This window comes from Ranitomeya variabilis, chromosome 7, assembly GCF_051348905.1.
Source record: "Ranitomeya variabilis isolate aRanVar5 chromosome 7, aRanVar5.hap1, whole genome shotgun sequence".
Taxonomy (NCBI): Eukaryota; Metazoa; Chordata; class Amphibia; order Anura; family Dendrobatidae; genus Ranitomeya; species Ranitomeya variabilis.
The window spans coordinates 92979987-93003786 of NC_135238.1; the positions used below are offsets into that span (position 1 = coordinate 92979987).

Genomic DNA, 23800 nt, shown 5'->3' on the forward strand with positions numbered 1-23800 from the left:
AAATGGAGGATACCAGAATGTACCGCATCTTTATTATCAAAATGGAGGATACCAGAATGTGCCGCATCTTTATTCTAAATATTATTCTATTTCCTTATGACATTTTGTCTCATCAAACAAAACTTGCCCAGTTATTTTCCTTAACTGTTTTATATACTGTTGATTGTTTTTTTGTACTATAGGATGATTCACCATCTGGACTGTCTTGTCTGCTATACATTGAAATGTTACATCAACCACATCACTCCTCCACCCCCTCTGCTGCAGATAATGTCTCTTCTGTTTATATTTGTATGTTGTTTTTATTTCTTTTATGCCTAACATGCTGGATATGTTTGTCAGAACCACACCTCTCCAACTTCATAAATGGCTGACACAACTAATCTAGATACAATCATTGTGGCATTGTTTAATGCAAAGGACATCAATTCCCTTACAAAATGTAACCAAATTTTGAATCTTCTAATTTAAAAACATATATTGATAGCTTTGATACAAGAAAGGTATGAAAAATGTAATAAAATCCTATATATTCCCTAAAATACTAAATATCTTAAATGTGCTGCCTATTGATCTCCCCAACTCTTTCTTCTTTACAGTTTATTTATCAATATATTCAGAAAAACAAAAAAATCAAGACTACCATATAAACTTCTCAACACAAGGAGGCATTGGACTTCTAGACATCTATACTTACAACAAAGCAATACACATAAATAGGTGGTTGAAACTTTCTAACTCTTCAAAACAAAACAAAGCAGACTTAGAAAACCTACTACTAGGTAAAATCACTCATAGATACATTTGGAATAACTCCCTCCCTAAATCTGAGATGTTTTTGGATTTCATGTCTACTACCTTATCTTTGCCACATGGTTTTTTTTTCCTTCCTCTGGATCAACATGTTAGGGCATGTTAGGTTAGGCTATGGGTTGAACTAGATGGACTTAAAGTCTTCCTTCAACCTTAATAACTATGTTACTATGTTATCTATCAAACAAGCTAATAAAAAAATCTTGCTGAGGTCTGGTTAGGACAGAAGTGCACAATAGGGCAATACTACAAGAGAAATGAGAGAGGGTGAGAGTGATCATAGTGCTCACCTGAGGATAGTTGTGCAGAGCCCACAACACCAAGAGCCCTACAATCTGCGGCTGGAGGAAAAAATCTTCCAGATAGCAATTCACTTCAGTGGAGAGATTACCGAACCTGGGTTACACTCAATGGTATATAATAAAGTTTTTATTAACCAAAGCGTTTCTGCATTGGACTGGTGCCATTTTTAAGGTATAAAAACAAGAATCAACATGACAATAACATTTGTGTTCTTTTTTTACCTTGAAAAAGGTGCCAGTATGGTGCAAGAGCATTTTCGTTAATAAAAACCATATTTCATACCATTGAAGGTCCTTCATTTTTGCAAGTGCAACACAGGTACCATGATCTCTCCACTAAAATGAATTAAAAAAAGTCTTAACTCCTTCAATTGATCCCTCAGCTTTAGCTCCTATGTCCACCATCCCTTATCTTTTATATCTTAACTATTCAGACATACATAATTTATGGTCCTATTTGTCGAATAATAGCATTTTCCAACTTTTATCCAACAAAATTCCTATGGTAGATTTCTGGCTAGAAGAGGCTACAAGTTGTCCTTGTTGATTTTTTGCAACTAACCACCCGACTGAACTTTAGTCGAAAGCTCGTTTAGGGTACCAAAATTGTACCCGAACCCCATTTACATTAATGGGGACCAGAACTTCTTCCTTCCACCTGATGGTCTGCTTTTTGCTCTCTACAGCATCCCTCTTTTTTTATTCCCCTTTTTATAAATTTATACCATTTTAGTGAACTACATTGGTAAGGACATTCCTGATACTACAATTATTGATCACTTGTTTATTATACTTAGACATTATTACTTTATTGGTCTATTGACCTTGTTTATATTATCATTTTTTAGAATTTTGCAAATCACATTTTTACAGTCACGTGACTGACAATCACATGGGAAAAAACAAGGGAATCATGACAGTGTGTGCCACAATTCAACAGTCTTAGCATAGAGTAACTACAGACTTGTATTATCAGCCTGGAATACTACTTAAAGAAAGGATTGTAAAACTGTTTATTAGCACAAAAAATGTTTTTTAAATATTGTAAAAATCAATAATTAATATGTTGAAATACCTGCCAATACAACCGTGGTTGAATTATTTGAGTGCAAAAGGTCTGATAGTATTGTCACACCTCTGGATGAAAGAGAAACCTGATCCATGTCCACTATAATTCTGGCTAAAACAACAATCTGTAGAAATAGATAAAACAGCATTTAGATTTCATCACATTATATCTGAGGATAATGACATCTGAATAGTAATCTGAGGGAAATTTTTCCATAAATTATTTCATGCTATGATTTATTAGTTTATACTCTGATTTTTTTTCTTTACTTGAAACAGTACTGAAAATTATATTTTATAGGTTATATTTATGTCTAATCCATACATTATTTATTACTATGGTTTAATTACCACCTGGGAGCATTAAGTTATGTAGTATCTCACTGTTACTAACAGTGCTATCAGCACTATACGTATCACTCTAGCGGATCCGATAAAGAATGACATAATTGATGACCATCAGTAATGATCTGATTCCTACAGACTTGAGTGTTTAATAAAATGGATCTGTCTGCTATACAAAAAAAAAAGTTGAGCAGGCTATGCTTTTTGTTCAACCTAAAAAACAGATATCAGATGGGATGGAGACAAATGGCAACATTTTGTGACACTTCCGTTGCCATTCAAATGAATGGGTCCTGTACTGGAATTTTTATTTTCATTTTTATCTCAAAATGGATAGAAAAGAAGAAATAACTTTATAACTACTGGGGATGTGAGCAGAGCCTGGTACTTTAGATACTACACGTGGCCATAACTGGTTAACACGACTGTTTCTGACTGGCCTGAATACTAAGACTTAGATTTCTACTTCTAGTTCTGACTCTTATGTTTAACTGACCATGTTCCTGCCTAAAATATAGAATATTATGCCTTGTACCTGTAATGTTACTTTTAGCGCTAACTCCTGTGATGCAGTGACCCCTGTGGCAGCTAGGGGGCGCTGTGTGCTCCTTGGGATGTGCATGGAGGCATATTTGTTGTTATAATGGTGGTGAAACAGTGACTGGCAGTGTTGTGAATGGCCGATATGTGTCGCAGAGGGAGTCTGCGTGGTAAGTCTGATGCAATGTTGTTGTTCTGGGACCTGTAGTCCCTCAAGAGTGTGTATAGTTATGAAGGGAGACTTACTAGGCTAGTTGTGTGAGATGGGCAGGACAAACTAGCCACACATCCACACTCCCACCCAGGGGAGTGGTTAAGGGTATATAATGTGACCAGGGTGTGGGTCACATGGGTCTTGAGTGGTTCCTGTGTTGGATTTCCTGGGAGTAGGAGTCCTGAGGAGCAGATGTCAGTGTGTTGGATTTCCTGGGAGTAGGAGTCCTGAGGAGCATATGCCAGTGTGTTGGACAGTCCCATGTGGGATGGACGTCCTGAATAGCACACAGTAAGACTTTGGTTCTGGAAGGTCTGTGTTGGAGAAGCTACCGTCCTTCGGTGGCTCTGGACTGACTGATGTGTGCCGGCCAGGCAAGTTGGTGAACCCGTAAGGCAGTTTCCCCAGGAGAGAGGACTGACGAGGAGTCAGCAGGTGGAGCAAAAGCTCCCATAAGGTACCATTAACTGTTGGTGCTTGTGATAGTCTATGAACTGTGCAGTCGCCCATGGTAACTGGACAGATATAAGATCCAGCATGATTAGAGACTGCAACCATAGTGTCGTATGTTGGTGCCTGTTGTGCTCCATAGACATTAATGAACTGTATGGCATGTGGTCACCCACGATAACTGGACACAGAGGTTCCGCGTGTTTAGTGACCGCGTTTCAAAGCCGTATACTATGATGTGAAGATTGATGTAAAGACTGTTTGCTTGTCGTTCATATTTCTGTGGCTTATGACTCCATAATAAACCACATGGACTGTTAAAGTGAAAACCCGTGCCTGACTACGTTAATCCGCTGCCGGATGAGTGTCCCCTAATACACTCAGTAAGTGCAATCTTACACTCCTGACTTATGCATTTCTGGAGACCTTTACTTGGGGATCGCCAGCAGAAAATTCCAAATACTCTAACTTAATCTAGTCAGTGCTAATAATAATAAACCGGAAACATATACGGTAATGCATTTACAAATGCTGATCACAAACCATCCTTTCACTATTAACGAGGGCTGATTGAGTAAACACAAGTAGTTCGGCAATCGTTTTCCAGACGATTTAAGTAAGCCAAGGAACAATCATAGGGGCATACTGATCAGTAAAATGCTAATGGCAACATATGCCCTGCTTACTTGGGGCTATATGCTGCCAATTACTTTTTTGTTCTAAAAAGATATCTGTTCACCCAGCAGACAAGCAGTTTGCAGATTATATATATATATATATATATATATATATATATATATATATATATATATATATACACTCACCGGCCACTTTATTAGGTACACCTGTCCAACTTCTTGTTAACACTTAATTTCTAATCAGCCAATCACATGGCGGCAACTCAGTGCATCTAGGCATGTAGACATGGTCAAGACAATCTCCTGCAGTTCAAACCGAGCATCAGTATGGGGAAGAAAGGTGATTTGAGTGCCTTTGAACGTGGCATGGTTGTTGGTGCCAGAAGGGCTGGTCTGAGTATTTCAGAAACTGCTGATCTACTGGGATTTTCACGCACAACCATCTCTAGGGTTTACAGAGAATGGTCCGAAAAAGAAAAAAAATCCAGTGAGCGGCAGTTCTGTGGGCGGAAATGCCTTGTTGATGCCAGAGGTCAGAGGAGAATGGGCAGACTGGTTCGAGCTGATAGAAAGGCAACAGTGACTCAAATCGCCACCCGTTACAACCAAGGTAGGCCTAAAAGCATCTCTGAACGCACAGTGCGTCGAACTTTGAGGCAGATGGGCTACAGCAGCAGAAGACCACACCGGGTACCACTCCTTTCAGCTAAGAACAGGAAACTGAGGCTACAATTTGTACAAGCTCATCGAAATTGGACAGTAGAATATTGGAAAAACGTTGCTTGGTCTGATGAGTCTCGATTTCTGCTGCGACATTCGGATGGTAGGGTCAGAATTTGGCGTAAACAACATGAAAGCATGGATCCATCCTGCCTTGTATGGAGCATATTTGGGATGTGCAGCCGACAAATCTGCGGCAACTGTGTGATGCCATCATGTCAATATGGACCAAAATCTCTGAGGAATGCTTCCAGCACCTTGTTGAATCTATGCCACGAAGAATTGAGGCAGTTCTGAAGGCAAAAGGGGGTCCAACCCGTTACTAGCATGGTGTACCTAATAAAGTGGCCGGTGAGTGTATATATATATATATATATATATATATATATATATATATATATATATATATATATATATATATATATATATATATATATATTATAATCGGAAACATGCTTTCCTACAAACACTCGTTTGCAGATTTACTGTACTAAATGCATTATTAGCTGTATCAATTAATTATATGTTATTGCTACCATAGTTGTTAAGATCACAGGGTGCAACAAAAGAGGCAGACATTTGTATGCTGAGAACAAAGTTCTACTGCTTTACAAATCAGAAAAGCACAAAAGTTTCCTCCGGGTTTGAATATAGAACACTTTTTTTGCTGGAAGGCAGTTGAAGATCCTTGACACGAAATGACCCCCTTCTATCTCTCTAACAACCACTGACATTAGTTGCTTCCCTTTGTGGTTTGAATATTATCAATTACAATATTTCCCCTCTTCAGGAAGAGCTAAGATGTATTCTTCTACTCCTACCCAATTTGAAAAGCTTTTTCTGGTTGATTCACTGCCCACACTTAAGGCCCCGTCTCACACAGCGAGATCGCTAGCGAGATCGCTGCTGAGTCACAAGTTTTGTGACGCAACAACGACCTCAGTAGCGATCTCGCTATGTGTGACACGTACCAGCGATCAGGCCCCTGCTGCGAGATCGCTGGTCGTGTCGGAATGGCCTGGGCCGTTTTTTGATCGTTGAGGTCCCGCTGACATCGCTGAATCGGTGTGTGTGACACCGATCCAGCGATGTCTTCACTGGTAACCAGGGTAAACATCGGGTTACTAAGCACAGGACCGCGCTTAGTAACCCGATGTTTACCCTGGTTACCAGCGTAAATGTAAAAAAAACCAAACAGTACATACTCACCATCTGATGTCCGTCAGGTCCCTTGCCGTCCGCTTCCTGCTCTGACTGAGTGCCGCCGTACAGTGAGAGCACAGCACAGCAGTGACGTCACCGCTGCGCTCTGCTCTCACTGTACGGCGGCACTCAGTCAGAGCAGGAAGCAGACGGCAAGGGACCTGACGGACATCAGATGGTGAGTATGTACTGTTTGTTTTTTTTGGTAACCAGGGTAAACATCGGGTTACTAAGCGCGGCCCTGCGCTTAGTAACCCGATGTTTACCCTGGTTACCCGGGTGCTGCAGGGGGACTTCGGCATCGTTGAAGACAGTTTCAACGATGCCGAAGTCGTTCCCCTGATCGTTGGTCGCTGGAGAGAGCTGTCTGTGTGACAGCTCCCCAGCGACCATACAGCGACAAAACAGCGACGCTGCAGCGATCAGCATCGTTGTCTGTATCGCTGCAGCGTCGCTGTGTGTGACGGGGCCTTTAGGGTATGTGCATACGATGCAGATTTAGTGCAGTTCTGCAGCGTTTTTTTCTGCAGCAGAAACGCTGCAGAACTGCACTGTGATTTACATAACAATGTAAATCAATGTGAAAAAAAAAAATCTGTGCACATGGTGCAGAAAAATCCATGCAGGAACGCTGCAGATTTCAAAGAAGTGCATGTCAGTTCTTTTGTGCAGAACTGCAGCGTTTCTGCACCCATTGACTCCCATTTTGTGGGTCAAATCCGCATAAAAACTGCAGATGTAAATACCATCTGAAGTTTTTATGCGGATTTGGGTGTCAAAACTGCAGCAGACGGAAGTGACGTCAGTGATGTGGAGGAAGTGTGTGGGCGGAGTCGTACTGTCAGATGGGGATCGATGTGAGGCGTATGGTATGTATAGTGTGTGTGTGTGTGTGTGTGTGTGTGTGTGTGTGTGTGTGTGTGTGTGTCAGTAGTGACTCATTGTAGTCATTCGTCGGGTGGGACTACTTCTCCCATCGAAATCTGATGATGGGAGAGTTGTCCCATCGTCAGGCGACTGACTACAATGGGTTAAAAACACTAACACACATAAAACATACATTACATACAACATATAACATGTAGTACATACTCACCACATACGTTCCCGAAGGCCACCATCCACGATCATCCTTGTCCCAAAATAAAATAAAAAAATCTTTTCCGTCGTAATCCATTAATAGGTTGTCCCACGACGTCCTCCGGTGATACACTGCAGAAGTTAATCGCTCCTGCAGTGTATCGGAGCTGCCCATTTGTTTCCTGGAGTTAAATGAACTCCAGGAGCTCACTTTACGGCAATTGAACTGCCGTGAAATCTCTCACGCAGCAGTGCCGTAAAGCGAGAGTCCCGGAGTTCATTGAACTCCGGTAAACTCGCGTGCATGGGCAGACACACTGCAGGAGCTTTAGCTCCTGTCAGTGTGTTTTGGCAGCCGTGGAGAGCAGTCACATCTCCTGGTGTGGCTGTTCTCCATGGCAGATCGTCGTGGGACACTCGATATTAATGAACTGCGTCGGAAAAGACTACAGATCATCAAGGGATTTGTAAGTATGGTGAAATTTAGAATATGAAAATACTTTTTCCTGTGTCTTTTTTTGTGTTCAGTAATTTGGGGTTAATAATGGATAGGCGTCTTATAGACGCCTCTCCATTATTAACTGGGGTTAACGTCACCTTACAATGTCAAGGTGACGTTAACCCCTTATTACCCCATATCCCACCGCTACACGGGAGTGGGAAGAGAGAGGCTAAGCGCCAGATTTGGCTCATCTTAAAGATGCGCCATTTCTGGGGCGGCTGCAGGCTGGTAGTTGTAGCCGGGGGGGGGGCAATATCCATGGCCCCTCTCTAGGCCATGAATATCAGCCCGCAGCTGTCTGCGTAGCCTTTCTGGCTATAAAATATAGGGGGACCCCATGTCATTTTTTTTCTGGGGTCCTCCTATTTTAATAGCCAGTAAGGCCACGCAGACAGCTGCGGGCTGATATTCATAGCCTGGGAAGATTAACCCCTTCCCTGGCTACAAATTAGCAGCCTGCAGTCGCTGGCTTTCCCTTTCTGGACATGAAAATTGGGCGGGAGCCTACGCCAATTTTTTTTTGAGGGGTTAATAATAGATAGGCGTCTTTATAGACGCCTCTCCATTATTAACTGGGGTTAACGTCACCTTAGGCTACGTTCACATTTGCGTTGTTGGGCGCAGCGTCGGCGACGCATACCGACGCATGTGTCATGCGCCCCTATCTTTAACATGGACATGCGCTGGTATGCGTTGTACTGCGTTTTACGATGCATGCGTCATATAGACGCACAAGACAGGGCGCAGGGGACGCTACTTGTAGCGTTTTTCCTGCGCTGAAATTCCCGATCTGTAGGATCTTATGACAACGCATGCGTCGCAAAACGCTGTGTTGTGTACATGCGTTGTTGGGCGTTGCGTCGGCGACGCAACGCACAACGCATGCAAGTCGCATGCAAAAACGCATTGTTTTGTGACGCATGCGTCCATTTTTGGCTTGATTTTGGATGCAAAAAAATGCAACAAGTAGCATCCTCTGCGCCCTGACGCTTGCGCCAAAAATGATGCATGCGTCACAAAACGCAAGACAATGCATGTCCATGCGCCCCCATGTTAAATATAGGGGCGCATGACGCATGCGTCGCTATAAGTCGCCGAACCTGCGCCCGACGCAACGCAAATGTGAACGTAGCCATACAATGTCAAGGTGACGTTAACCCCTTATCACGTAATTTATTTTTTTTAAACTTTATCTCTTTATTTAGCTTTAAAAAAAGCTGACAAATCAGCATAAAAAACGCATAAAAACGCACAAAAAACGCACTAAAAACTGCACCAAAACTGCACTGCAAAACACGCACAAAAAACGCACTAAAAACGCATAAAAAACGCAGGAATTGTCAGCTGCGTTTTCTGCCAGAAGATACAGATTTTGTGCAGATTTTGTGCAGAAAATTCTGCACTAAATCTGTATCGTTTGCACATACCCTTACTGTGTCCCGAATATATGCTCTCTTGAGCCAAAATGGAGAAAGTAACAGACCAAAATATAGCGAGAAATGGATGGAGGAATTGGCGGTCGACATCTCAGAACCTTATTTGAAATAGACATTTATTTTCTCACAAATTCTCCATAGCTTGTGCAGCGCAAGAAGAAAATTACAAGATACTTACCCGACGCTGGACATTGTCCAACAAATCTGCATTACATTTTCCATCTGTTTCTGATAGGAGCTGGTGCTATGACAGGAAAAGGGGAACCATGCTACATATATGGTGGGGTTGTGACAGCCTGAGACTATGTGCACACGATGCGGATTTAATGCGGATCCGCAGTGGATTTTTCCCTGCAGAAATGCTGCAGATCAGAACTGTGATTTAAAGTACAATGTAAATCAATGGGAAAAAAAAACTGTGCAGATGGTGTGGAAAAATCAGTGCGGAAACGCTGCGGATTTAAAAGAAGTGCATGTCACTTCTTTTGTGCAGATCTGCAGCGTTTCTGCACCTTTCCATTATAGAAATCCGCAGGGGTAAAAAACGCAGAAAATCCGCACAAAATCCGCATCAATTCTGCATAAAAACCGCACAAAATCCACGGCAAATCTGAACCTGCGGTTTCTGCCAGGAGATGCGGATTTTGTGCAGAAAATTCTGCACCCCATTCCGCAACTTGTGCACATAGCCTAAAGTAATGTTGAGAATCTGTTTTTTCAGTTTACAGGACTATAAGTAGAAATAGAGTGGACAATTCTCCTCAGGTGGCTTTATAGTCTATTCTCCCTGGGCCTGTCAAAGCTGAGAAAATGAAGCTATTGAGATTTTGCTTAACAGCCGCTTGTCTACTTATGACTTGGTACTCAAAATTGCCTCAATCTCCATCTTTAGTTTAATAGTTTCAGGAGATGACCCATCTTTGTAGAATGAAGATATGGGGAAATTGTGGATACCTTCCACGCTGCCAATTAATGAAGACATCAATTCACAGGAAATTATTTAAATTTGCAGTTTTTATTCTACACTTTTCGAGGTGACATGCATTTCTTCAAGAACAACCACATATCACTAGTGATTTATCTTTGTAAAATGGAACAGCTAACTGCCAAATTCAACAGTAACACCAAAAGGTTTCTGCAAGTATGGACACCTTGAATCCTATTTTTGGATTCCTCCGAATAGAGATGAGCGAATTTGCCCGGGTTCCCTCTTATTCGGCAAGTTATAGCGCTTGCAAAATATGCTGCAGAGGGAACCTGGCTTCCTGGATCACGCCAGCCGATCAACTGATCAGCGCCACAGCTGCATGTGCCGCAGCTGTGTCACAGTCACGACACATGAATGGAGAGCCTGTTTGTTGGTCTCTCCATGCATGTGTTGTGACTGTCACACAGCCGCGACACATGCAGCTGCGGCGCCGAACAGCTGATCAGCCAGTGCGATCCAGGAAGCCAGGTTCCCTCTGCAGCATATTCGGCAAGCGCTATAGCTTGCCGAATAAGAGGGGACCTGAGCAAATTCACTAGTCTCTACCCCCAAATTCCATTTGCTATTTATTGTTACATGAGGGATAATGATTTTCCTTCTTTTCTCTGTGTTCATCCTCCACCTCATTTTTCCTTTCCCCCTGTCAACAATTATGTAAGAGCATCTTTACCAAAGGTGTTGAGAAGCCAATTTTCAACTAAGCTATTGGGGTTTCTCCCATCCACTGTCTCCGGAAACTCCACCAGCCTAATGTAATTCTGTCTCTGCCGATTTTCCATGTCCTCTACCCTGGCCAACAGTTCTGCCACTGGCTGTGTATGACTTTGAATATCTTTAAGGACAGGGGCATCCTCCAGCTCACTTACTCCTCCTTCAAAAGTAGTGTTATCTTCAACCACCATTTTCACATAGTGGCGAATTACAGTATTCAGGGTGGTATTACATTTATATACTGCATTCAATACATTCAATAAGGAAGGGGACTCGCCGAAAACTTAATTTACTGGAGTAGCCTTTTTTTTTCTCCCAGCCTCTGGAAACTCCCCGAGGACTGGATACCTTTGTAGAGGAACCCTCCTCCTCAATTCTGGGATTCAGGCTGCATTCCTCCTTGCTCCGTTCCAGATCTTTTGCTGTATGTCATTTTGTTCTCTTTTCAGCAAAGAAAACCCCTTCACAGATGGCCCTCTTCACTACACTAACTTTAATCCCAGAAGTCAGTGACAGGATAAGCAGCTTGTGGAGCTGAGAAACGGCACCAAGATTTTTTCTCGCCCAGTGAGAAGGGGTTGGAAACGGACTTCTACTCACTCACCCTCTCCTTTAGTAGATTGTCATCAGGCACCACGCTATATTGCAGGAAATCTGTCACTTTTCCTGCTTCTGTGCAATTCGCTCAGACTATGTCGCCTGCAATATAAAGGGAGTTGGAGGCACTAGTACCTTTCCTATCCTGCTTGGTTAGCTAAACTCTGATTAATGTTCATAATACTGTATTCTATATACTGTATTTTTCTGACCATAAGACGCACTTTTTTTCCTCCAAATTTGGGAGGAAAGTGTGGGTGCGTCTTATGGTAGGGATGTAGCATGTGGGGAGGGGGGCAGTAGCGAGTGGGATCGCACTGTTATCCCACTTCAGGGGGCAGAAAAATGTCCCCACTTCCGGGAATCAGCTGCTGGGGAAACCATGTGGTCCCAATGATTAAGTACAGTGAATATTCATTAGCTACTCCCCGCCCACCTATCAGCTGAGTGGTGAGCCGGGAGCAGCAAATGAATACTGCACTTAAGCAGGGACACACATGGTTTCCTCAGCGCTGATTCCTGCAGCAACTGGGGAGATCTGTGTGTCTGGGGGAGGAGGAGGCAGCAGCAGCAGGGTCCGGGGGAGAGGAGATCGATGGTACCTTCCTGGGCTGGAGCTGAGTGCTGTGCAGTGTGCACAAGGAGGACCTATGATGATGTCAGAAGTGGGCGGGCTGGAGCAACACATGGCAGCACAGATCCCTCCCTCTTCTTGACATCATCACAGGTCCTTCAGACTCCAACACTAAAATCTGCAGGCTTCCTCTTATAACCTGTGCTGTGGAAAGGCAACAAGAGGGAGGGCTCTGTGTGTGCAGTCATGGGATGCTTTTACCTCACTACAGGCTGGCTGCCACAATTAAGAGGTTAGTCTTTCCAAAACACAATAAAGCACTCTGCCACTCCTTTAGTGAACTATAACTCCCAGCATGTCATAGGATCTGCAGGACATGCTGGGAGTTATAGTTCTCCCATGGGATTTTAAAGCAGCACTCCAGTGTTATTTTGCAGTGCTGGAGTGGTGCTTTCAATATAAGCCCTGTGCCCCCAATCTTATACTCACCCTCCAGCATCTTCATATAGTACTTCACAGACACCACACTGGTCCCGCAGCTTACAACATAATAACATACTATTATATATAATAACACCACATATAATAGTATGTTATTAAATATTTTACCACATTTTTTTGCTTCAAATATTTTTTTCCCTATTTTCCACCTCTAAAACCTGGGTGCGCCTTATAGACCGGTGCGTCTTATAGTCCGAAAAATACGGTACTAAAGATATACATTTTTCTATAAGATACTCTGGATTTGACCTCTTTTTGCATTTTTTTAGGTATTTTCTTTTGTGATATATGTGGTTTAGAGTTGGATTTATTTCGTATGATCCTTTAAGGGTTTTTTTGTGTTTCCAATGTGTATAATGTGTATCTTGTGTCAGGAAGGTGATCCCAATACAAGGAGCTCAAAGAAGGTGGTTTTGTTGTCTTCTGTTGAGCATTCCACCAGATTTTTGACAGAGCCTCAGGTGGTTGTGGTATTTGCCAATCTTGGAGGTCCGAAGGAGAGATCTCTAGTGAAGAGCAGAATCGTTGTAAGACTGAATAGAAGCGAAGAGTTGCAGAGCTGCCATTTCTGGTCGCCAACAAAGCAAATGAAAATCTACATATGTAGGTAATTCCTTGGTTCTTTAATTTGACTAAGAGTGTTTTCAAATGTTGTCTTTTTTGCAGCGTTATCCAAGACAGATCTGGAAAGAGTTGTATTGAAGAGCCACTGTCCTCAATTACAGTATAAAAACTGTAAGGACATAAAGGACAATAGGGTCTTTTCCAGGATATCAATAGTGACCATAGATTAGAATCTGCTAACCTGCCCTGGTTGGGGTTGTGGGACCACAACCACAGATGACCCTTGCAATCCGGCTGCCGCAGACCCACAGGAGGGGTGATGATAGCTGAAGGAATGGAAGCTGTTAATTCTGTGCTGCAGAATGGATGTATGGAGTCAGAACACTTGATAAAATACAGTAGGTAAGTAGTGTATTGTCAACGTATTTCAAAGTTACATAACAATTTCTCCCTCAGGACAAACTACAGATAACAAGTGGAAGACACATGAAAGTTTAAATAGACAAGGTATTTGAAATTGGGCGCGATATACCAAATCTTTACGGTATGTGCACACGTCCGGATTTCTTGCAGAAATTTCCTGAAGAAAACCGGAAATTTTCTGCAAGAAATCCGCATTTTTTTTTGCGTTTTTTTTCTGTTTTTTTTGTGGTTTTTTTAGCATTCTGCAAGCGTAATTAGCTTGCAGAATGCTAAAGTTTTCCAAGCGATCTGTAGCATCGCTTGGAAAACTGACTGACAAGTTGGTCACACTTGTCAAACATACTGTTTGACAAGTGTGACCAACTTTTTACTATAGATGCTGCTTATGCAGCATCTATAGTAAAAGATAGAATGTTTAAAAATAATTAAAAAAATAAAAAAATGGTTATACTCACCCTCTGCAGACAGCCAATCTCCTCAGCGGCGTCCGTTCCTATAGATGCCGGTGTGGTTCAGGACCTTCGATGACGTCGCGGCTTGTGATTGGTCACGTGAGTCACATGAGTGGTGACGCGACCAATCACAAGACAGCGATGTCATCACAGGTCCTGAACCACACCATCTATAGGAACGGAAGAGAGAGCATGCACCGGAGAGGCGGGAACACTTCGGGGGCCATCAGAGGGTGAGTATATCACTATTTTTTATTTTAATTCTTTTTTTTTTTACCAATTATATGGTGCCCAGTCCGTGGAGGAGAGTCTCCTCTCCTCCACCCTGGGTACCAACCGCACATAATCTGCTTACTTCCCGCATGGTGGGCATAGCCCCGTGCAGGAAGTAAGCAGATCAATGCACTCCTAGGTGTGCGGAATCCCCACAATTCCGTATTTTTAATGAACATGTTGCTTTTTTTTCCGCAATGCGATTTTTTCGCGGAAAAAAATGCAACATTTGCACAAAAAATGCGGAATACCCTGTAAATAATAGGAGGCATATGTAATCGTTTTTTTCGCGTTTTTATCACGTTTTTATAGCGAAAAAACGCGAAAAAAAACGCAAAAAATCCTGAACGTGTGCACATGGCCTTAGAGTGTCATGTGACACATAATTTGTCAGAAACAACTAAAATTTGTTATTGGAAAAAGATAACCATACGTGTCTATGATCATAGGTTACTCAGAAATAATAAACCACGAAAAGATTGACCACAATTAAAATGTATTGATGTTTGTGTAAAAATAAAAAATGTATATACCATGGAGGAATAAAAATATAAAAAAACTATAGAAAAAAGGGGAATAGAACTTGTGTGCTTGACAATCTTGTAATCATAATCCGAGAATGTGAGACTGGTGAGCCAACACAAAATATATTGTTTGGACTCAATTTTAAACATACACAAAGGATCTGCTAGATGAAAGAATGATAATGCTTAAACAAAAAACAATGATGCATGAAACAAACATGCAATAGATATTACGCATAATGAAGGCTAGTAAGAGAAGTGTGAGGGAAGGAGAAAGATGAAAACCAAAAACTAAAAGAATCAGAACAAACCATAGCCTGTAAATCATTTAAAATTATAACAAAGTTGAAGAAATATATGAAACAAACTGAAAGGAAAAAAAATCTGAGGGAAGAGAAGGAGAAGAACAAGAGATACAGAAGATTATCACCTTCAACTAACTAACTGCCCACATAATAAACAGTACACAGGGAGGATGACACGATCTCTCCATAATAGGTTAAATTCCCATGGTTCCAACATTCCCAAGGGATCTCTCCTACATGGACTATCTAGATATAGTTCTACTATACACAACAAGGAGTACAGAGGATTGCGCATCACTCTGATTGGGAATTTTTATTGGTACATGCTCAATCGGAATGAACAATTAAAAGGAAAATAAGTCTTCTGAATCTATAAAACAAACTCAATTTGACCACATGGCCTGAACAAGGGGGTATTTCAAATACTTTGTCTATTTAAACATTCATGTGTCTTCCACCTTTTATCTGTAGTTTGTCCTGAGGAAGAAGTTTTGACGTACAGTGGCTTGCTAAAGTATTCACCCCCTTGGCTTTTTACCTATTTGGTTACATTACAACATGTGTTTAAATATTTTTGCAATCCGATTTGTGTGTGATGCATCAGCACTAAATAGTCTAAGTTGGTGAAGTCAGAAAAATATAGGCATACATTAAATTTAGGGGATCAAATAACTAAAAATTGTCATGTGCACATGTATTTACCCCTTCTGCTATGGAGCCCCTACAAGTTTCTGGTGCAAGAAATTACCTTCATAAGTCACAAGCTTTGTGAAATGTAGCCTACCCGTGTGCAATCTAAGTGTCACATGGTTTGTCAGTATATACACACCTTTTTTGAACGTCCACAAAGGCTGGAATACCAATTAAGCAAAAGCCACCACTAACGAAACACCATGAAGACCAAGGAGATCTCCAAACAAATCAGGGGCAAAGTTGTTGAGAAGCATAAGTCAGAGTTGGGTTATAAAAATATCTTAATCACTGAAAATCCCCCAGATCACCATCAAATCCATTATCATCAAAAGGAAAGAACATAGTACCGCAACAAACCTGCCAAGAGAGGGCTGCCAACCAAAACTCTCAGCCTGGGCAAGGAGGGCATTAATTTGAGAGGCAGCCTCAAGCAGCTGTAAAGTTCCCAAGAAGAAACTGGAATATTTGTCCCTATGACCACAATAAGCTGTACACTCTATAGAGGCGGCCTTTATGGAAGAGGGGCAGAAAAAAAGTCTATAATTACACACCAAAATTGTAAGGCTCTTTTGAGTTTGCCAAAAGACATGTTGGAGACTCCCAAATGTATGGAGGAAGGTGCTGTGGTCAGATGAGACCAAAAATTGTACTTTTGGCCGCAATTGTAAACACTCTGGCACCAAATCAGCACAGCTCATTATTTCAAGAACAACATCCCCACAGTGAAACATGATTTGGCATCACCATGCTTTGTGGATGTTTTCGGCAGCAGGGACAGGGAAATTTGTCCTAGTCGAGGGGAAGATGGATGGTGCAAAATAAAGGGATATTCTTGAGCAAAACCTGTTTACGTCTGTCAGTAACTTGAGACTGGGACGGAGGTTCATCTTTCAACCAGACAATGACCCAAAGCATTCTGCTAAAGCAACACTCGAGTGGATTAAGGGGAAAAGTGTAAATGTTTTGGAGTGGCCTAGTCAAAGCCCAGACCTGAATCCAATTGAGAATCTGTGGTCAGACCTGAAGATTGCTGTTCACCAGAGGAAAACATCTAACTTGAAGGAGCTGGAGAAGTTTTGCCTTGAGGAATGACCAAAAATCCCAGTGGCAAGATGTGCAAAGCTCATAGAGACTTATCTAATGTGACTGGCAGCTGTAATTGCCACAAAAGGAGGCTCTACAAAGTAGTGACTCTAGGAGGTTGAATAGAAAACCAAATGTTCACAGTTGTAGGCATGAAATTCCAGGTTGTAAGGGAGCAAAACACGAAAAATGCAAAGGAATGCAAATTCTTTGGTAAGCCACTGTAACTTTACAATGTGTTGACAATAAACTACTTACTTATTTTATCAAATATTCTGGCTCCATACATCCATTCGGCACTGCAGAATAACCCCTTCCATTCCTTCAGCTATTGTGCTCAGTTAAACAAAGGTTTCTTGATTTTGCCATAATAGATTCCTTTAAATCAAAACCAGGAAGACAACAAATTATGATTAGTGATGAGCGAGTATACTCGTTGCTCGGGTTTTCACGAGCAGGATCGGTGATCTCCGAGTATTTGTTAGTGCTCAGAAATTTAGTTTTCGTTGCCGCAGCTGCATGATTTATGGCTGCTAGACAGGCTGAATACATGTGAGGAATGGCGGTTTGTTAGGGAATTCTCACATGTTCAGGCTGTTCAGCAGCCATAAATCATGCAGCTGAGGCCAAGAAAACTAAACCTCCGAGCACTAACAAATACTAGGAGATCACCTGAGCGTGCTCGGGAAAACCTGAGCAACAAGTATAATCGCCCATCACTATGATACATCTCAAGGCTGACTAGATGCATTTTTAAGGCAGAGTGCAAAATGTGCTCTATCAAACTTAATTCAATCAGTGGAGGGTTTGCAAAGAATAGAGCTGAATGATTTCTAAGATAGATTTAATATCTTGGAAGCCTTAAGCCTCTGAAATACTTTATACTTGGATATTACTCCTGAGGCCCCTGTTGTCTAGATCTTCTACTTTCCTGTTAGCATTAGTGATCTCCGAGTATTAGTTAGTGCTCAGAGATTTAGTTTTCGTTACCGCAGCTGCATGATTTACGGCTGCTAGACAGCTTGAATAAATGTGAGGAATGCCTGTTTATTAGGGAATTCCCACATGTGTTCAAGCTGTCCAGCAGCCATAAATCATGTAGCCGAGGCAGCAAAAAACTAAATCTCCGAGCACTAACAAATACTCGGAGATCACCTGAGTGTGCTTGGAATATCCGAGCAACGAGTATACTTGCTCATCACTAGTTAATATCTTTTAAAGAGGAATCACTGAAATCTGTGTTTAACCCCTACCTCATGCGGTCTTCAGATTACACAGCAAAAAACTGGTGAAAGATTCACAGTAAGACATCTGTATGTACAAGATCCTGCAATTGTAAAACATATGTCCTTGATTCATCAAGCCCTCCTTCTAAATCCTCCACTCAATCCACCATATGTTTGAAATCAATCTTCGAGGCTGGTTGCAATTTCTGCTCTGCAGGTTTCTTTCACCTCAGAAATAAGTGCATTAATATCCTCTTTAGCTTGTAGATGTTCAAGGTAATGTTTCTATTGGTGGTATTTAGGAATCACTGTCATGACGGATGCTGTTCAGACCAGGTCGTTCGTCAGACAGCGGTAATTCCGTTTTTGACCACTATGTGCTCATTGGCGTCAGCTAGATTTTATCTAGCTGTTGCGGGGTTAATTTACCTGATTCTCGGATTGGAAGCTGGGCCATGCCCATTGCCTTTAAATAGTTCTCCTGATCATTGGGCGTCGCCGATTATAGCTTCTGTCTTGTGCGTTGTTATCTCGGACTGGAGTGGAGAGCTGGTTGTTGGAGATTCGTTGCTGGTGGTGTATTTTCCTTTGTCTTATTTACTCCTTCCTATATTTGTATTTATTTTGCCCTGCACATTTATAGTGTATTCCTGAGTGACTGCGGCGTGGTGTATATTTTCCTTTATCCTTGTCTGTGCTAACTGTGGGTATTGGTGTATTACCTCTTCACTGGGTGGTGGGCGGAGGTTACAGCCTAGGGTTGAAACAGGAGACAGGGTGAGGTTCGAGACCTGGACATGCACACCATCAGTGTAAACTCCAGGTAGAGGGTCAGTCAGGATTTCCCTAGTCTGAGGGAAATTGCAGGGGCCCGGGTTATTAGCTCTCGCTCACCTAGTCTCCCCGTGACATTATAATCGCCCCCCCCCAAAAAAAAAAAAAAAAAGGGTTTCTTTTTTTTTGTGTTTTGTCATGGATCCCATGACTTCCATAACCCTCCAGTTGGAGGCGCTGTCCCTACAGGTCACGGAGTTGAGTGTCTAATGTGCAAGCTGGAGCGAGAGGAAGAGTTGCTGAGCCTAAATTTCCTTTGCCTGAAAAACTTGCTGGGGAACGCAGTAAATTTGTTTCTTTTTGTGAAGCTTGCAAACTATATTTCCGTATGCGCCCGATCTCCTTGGGTAATGAGGCTCAGCGTGTGGGCCTGGTGTTGTCATTGTTAAGCGGGGATCCCCAAGCATGGGCGTTTTCTTTGCCATCTGATTCTGCTGCACTTGACTCTGTGGAGAGTTTTTTTTCCTCTCTTGGAAAAATCTACGATGAACCTGACAGAATGGCTCTAGCAGAATCTAAGATACGCACTATTCGCCAGGGGTGCGAGTTGCAGAGGATTACTGTTCTGAATTTCGTCGCTGGGCGATCAATACACAATGGAATGATCCAGCATTGCGGAGTCAGTTTATTCATGGGGTTTCTGGAAGTGTTAAAAAAGCCCTTCTGATATACGAGACTCCTGCTTCTCTAGATTCCGCTATGAGTCTTGTTGTCCGCATTGATCGCCGTTTGCGTCAGGGGGAGCATGAGACACCACCTATGGGAGAGGGTTTAGGTTCACGTGAGGTTGCTACAGGTGAGCCCACGGAGCCTATGCAAATCGCAGGGGTGTCACATGTGAAGCGTCGAGCCTCTGAGCTCAGGAAGCAGGGAGCCTGTTTTTACTGTGGTAAAACTGGACATTTTATTAACATCTGTCCTCTGCTGTCTAAGAAAAACGCAATGGCGGAAAACTTCTAAGCTCAGAGGGTGTGGAGGAGACCAATCTGAGCTTATGTATATCCTCCATGGTGGTTTCTCAATGCATGCTCCCTGCTAAGGTTTTTATCGCTGGCAGTGAGCTGCCAATTACTGTTTTTGTGGCTAGTGGTTCAGCCACAAATCTCATTGATGAGGAGTTTGCGCGCACAGCAGGTTTTAGGATGGAAAAACTGTCTCATCCTATCCGCGTGGTCACCATCAATGCTGCTCCTCTCTCTCAGGGGGAGATTACTGAATTTGTGGCTGAGGTGAAACTCCACATTGGGGTTCTACATTCCGAGTGGGTTACATGTAAGGCGCTCAGGAATCTTCCTGCTCAGGTGGTTTTGGGTTTTTCTTGGTTGTCTATGCACAACCCGGTAATTGACTGGAAAACTCAGGACATAATTCAGTGGAGCGAGTTCTGCCAGGAGAACTGCCTGGCTACATGTGTGGCTGCGGTGACTTCAAGCATTCCGGAATCACTTCTGGATTTTGTGGATGTGTTCTCTGAGAAGGGTTGTTCAGAGTTGCGGCCACATCGTCCCTATGACTGTTCTATCAGGTTTAAACCAGGGGCCAAATTGCCTAAAGCAAGGATGTTTAACATCTTTGGTCCGGAGAGGCAAGCGTTAAAAGATTATATTGCTGAAAGCTTGAGCAATGGGCACATCAGGCCATCTTCCTCGCCGGTGGCAGCAGGGTTCTTCTTCGTGAAGAACAAAGATGGCGGATTACACCCGTGTTTGGAATTCAGGGAGTTGAACCAGATTACCGTTCGTGATCCAAACCCTATGCCACTGATACCAGATTTGTTCAACCAGGTGGCAGGTGCTAAGTGGTTTACCAAGCTTGACCTCAGGGGGGCGTACAACCTCATAAGAGTCCGTCAAGGTGAGAAGTGGAAGACGGCTTTTAATACCCCTGAGGGTCATTTTGAAAATTTGATGATGCCATTTGGGTTGACTAACGCACCTGCAGTGTTCCAACATTTCATCAATGATGTGTTCTCGCATGTTTTGGGGAAATTCGTTATCGTGTACCTAGATGACATTCTCATATATTCTTGCGACCGTGATGCTCATTTAGATCATGTCAGGCAGGTGTTACAGCTTCTCAGAGAGAATAAGCTGTATGCTAAACTTGAGAAATGTGTATTTTTTGTTCAGGAGTTGCCTTTCTTGGGTTATATTGTGTCTGCTTCTGGTTTTAAAATGGACGCCGCTAAGGTGCAAGCGGGGCTGCATTGGGAACGTCCTGATAACCTGAAAGCACTTCAGCGGTTCCTTGGGTTTTCTAACTGCTATAGGAAATTTATCAAGGATTTTTCCATCATTGCTAAACCGCTAACTGACATGACTAAAAAGGGTACCAATTTCTCAGTTTGGCCTGAGGCTGCTGTGCGCGCATTTGAATTTCTTAAGAACAGTTTTGTTTCAGCCCCCATTCTTGTGCAGCCAGACGTATCAGAACCCTTTGTTGTGGAAGTCAATGCGTCTGAGGTTGGTGTGGGGGCGGTACTATCTCAAGGCTCATCTTTGAGTGGTTTGTGTCCGTGCGCCTATTTCTCCAAGAAACTGTCGTCCGCCGAACGGAACTACGATATCGGCAACAGGGAGTTGTTGGCTATTAAGTTGGCCTTTGAGGAATGGCAACACTTCTTGGAGGGGTCGGTACATCAGGTTACTGTTATTACCGATCATAAGAATCTGCTGTATTTGGAGTCAGCCAAGCGTCTGTCCCCCAGGCAGGCTCGCTGGGCATTGTTTTTCACGCGGTTCAATTTTGTTGTCACTTACAGACCGGGGTCTAAAAACACTAAGGTGGATGCTCTGTCCAGGTGTTTTCTGGGGGGAGAACCTCGGGAGGATCCAGTACCCATCCTCCAAAAGGGTGTTGTGGTTTCGGCTCTCACTACCGAGGTTGAGGCTGAGATTGCCGAGGCTCAGGAGGAGGTACCATCTGAGCTTCCCATCAACAAATCTTTTGTACTGCTTCATCTACGCTTAAAGGTTTTGGTGGAGCATCATGATGCTGTCCTGGCTGGCCACCCAGGGGTTAGAGGTACCTTGGAGTTGGTGTCATGTCAGTTTTGGTGGCCCAAGATCCGACATTACGTGGTCTCATACGTGTCAGCTTGTACCACGTGCGCTAGGGCTAAGACGCCCCGCTCCCGTCCTGTTGGCACACTACTTCCTCTTGAGGTACCTAGTAAGCCATGGACGGAAATCTCTATGGATTTCATCACTGATTTGCCCTCATCAGCTGGGAACATGGTCATCTTGGTGATTGTTGATCGGTTTTCAAAAATGTCGCACTTTGTGTCTTTGCCTTTGTTGCCTAACGCTAAGACTCTGGCTCAGGTATTTGTGCAGGAGGTGGTCAGACTTCATGGGGTTCCGTCTTACATCGTGTCTGATAGGGGGTTTTAGTTTGTGGCAAAGTTTTGGAAAGCATTTTGCTCACGGCTGGGGATCAAGTTGTCTCATTCTTCGGCGTTTCATCCTCAGTCAAATGGTCAGACTGAGCGTATGAACCAAAATTTGGAACAGTAGTTACGCTGCTTTGTCTCTGATAACCAGGAGGAGTGGTCTACGTTCCTTCCTTTGGCTGAGTTTGCCATCAATAATCACCGCCAGGAGTCGTCTGGGGAGTCTCCGTTTTTTTGTGTTTACGGGCTACATCCTCAATTTTGTACTTTGAGTCAGAAGGGCTCTTCCGGCGTTCTGGAGGAGGACCAGTTAGGAGCACAATTGTCATCAGTCTGCAGGAGAGTTAAACAGTGCCTGTTGAGTGTGGGTGCTAGGTACAAACGTGTGGCTGACAGTAGGCGCGTGCCAGGTCCGGACCTGAGTGTGGATGACTGGGTGTGGTTATCCACAAAAAACATAAGACTCAAGATACCATCCCTTAAATTGGGTCCACGGTTTATTGGTCCATTTAAGGTCACCGCCGTCATTAACCCAGTAGCGTACCGATTAGAGCTCCCTACGGTGTATAAGATACACAACGTGTTCCACAGGTCTCTTCTAAAGAAGGTGGTGGGTTCTGTGGACGCAGCGCCTATGCCACCTCCAGTCTTGGTGGATGGTAATTTGGAATTTGAAGTCTCCAAGGTGGTTGACTCTCGTGTAGTGCACCGCACTTTACAGTACTTGGTTCACTGGCGTGGTTATGGGCCTGAGGAGAGGTCCTGGGTACCTGCCTCGGGCATTCATGTGGATCAGCTGGTCAGGTTTTTTCATCGTCGTCATCCAGACAAGCCGGGTCCTATAAGCCGTGAGGGCCCTGGGGTCCCTCGTAGAAGGCGGGGTACTGTCATATCGGACGCTGTTCAGACCAGGTCGTTCGACAGACAGCGGTAATTCTGTTTTTGACCACTATGTGCTCATTGGCGTCGGCTAGATTTTATCTAGCTGTTCCGGGGTTAATTTACCTGATCCTCGGATTGGAAGCTGGGCCATGCCCATTGCCTTTAAATAGTTCTCCTGATCATTGGGCGTCGCCGATTATAGCTTCTGTCTTGTGCGTTGTTATCTCGGTCTGGAGTGGAGAGCTGGTTGTTGGAGATTCATTGCTGGTGGTGTATTTTCCTTTGTCTTATTTACTCCTTCCTATATTTGTATTTATTTTGCCCTGCACATTTATAGTGTATTCCTGAGTGACTGCGGCGTGGTGTATATTTTCCTTTATCCTTGTCTGTGCTAACTGTGGGTATTGGTGTATTACCTCTTCACTGGGTGGTGGGCGGAGGTTTCAGCCTAGGGTTGAAACAGGAGAC

At 43.2% G+C, this 23800-nt stretch overlaps 1 protein-coding gene across 1 annotated transcript in view; it reads right to left on the bottom strand.

The window, feature by feature from the left end:
- ANKAR (ankyrin and armadillo repeat containing) overlaps window positions 1–23800 on the bottom strand; it is an 898322-nt gene that overhangs the window by 121123 nt on the left and 753399 nt on the right. The window contains exon 22 of the mRNA XM_077275585.1: window positions 2191–2308. Within this exon, the coding sequence (XP_077131700.1) occupies window positions 2191–2308 (118 nt within the window). The remainder of the gene's footprint in view (window positions 1–2190; window positions 2309–23800) is intronic.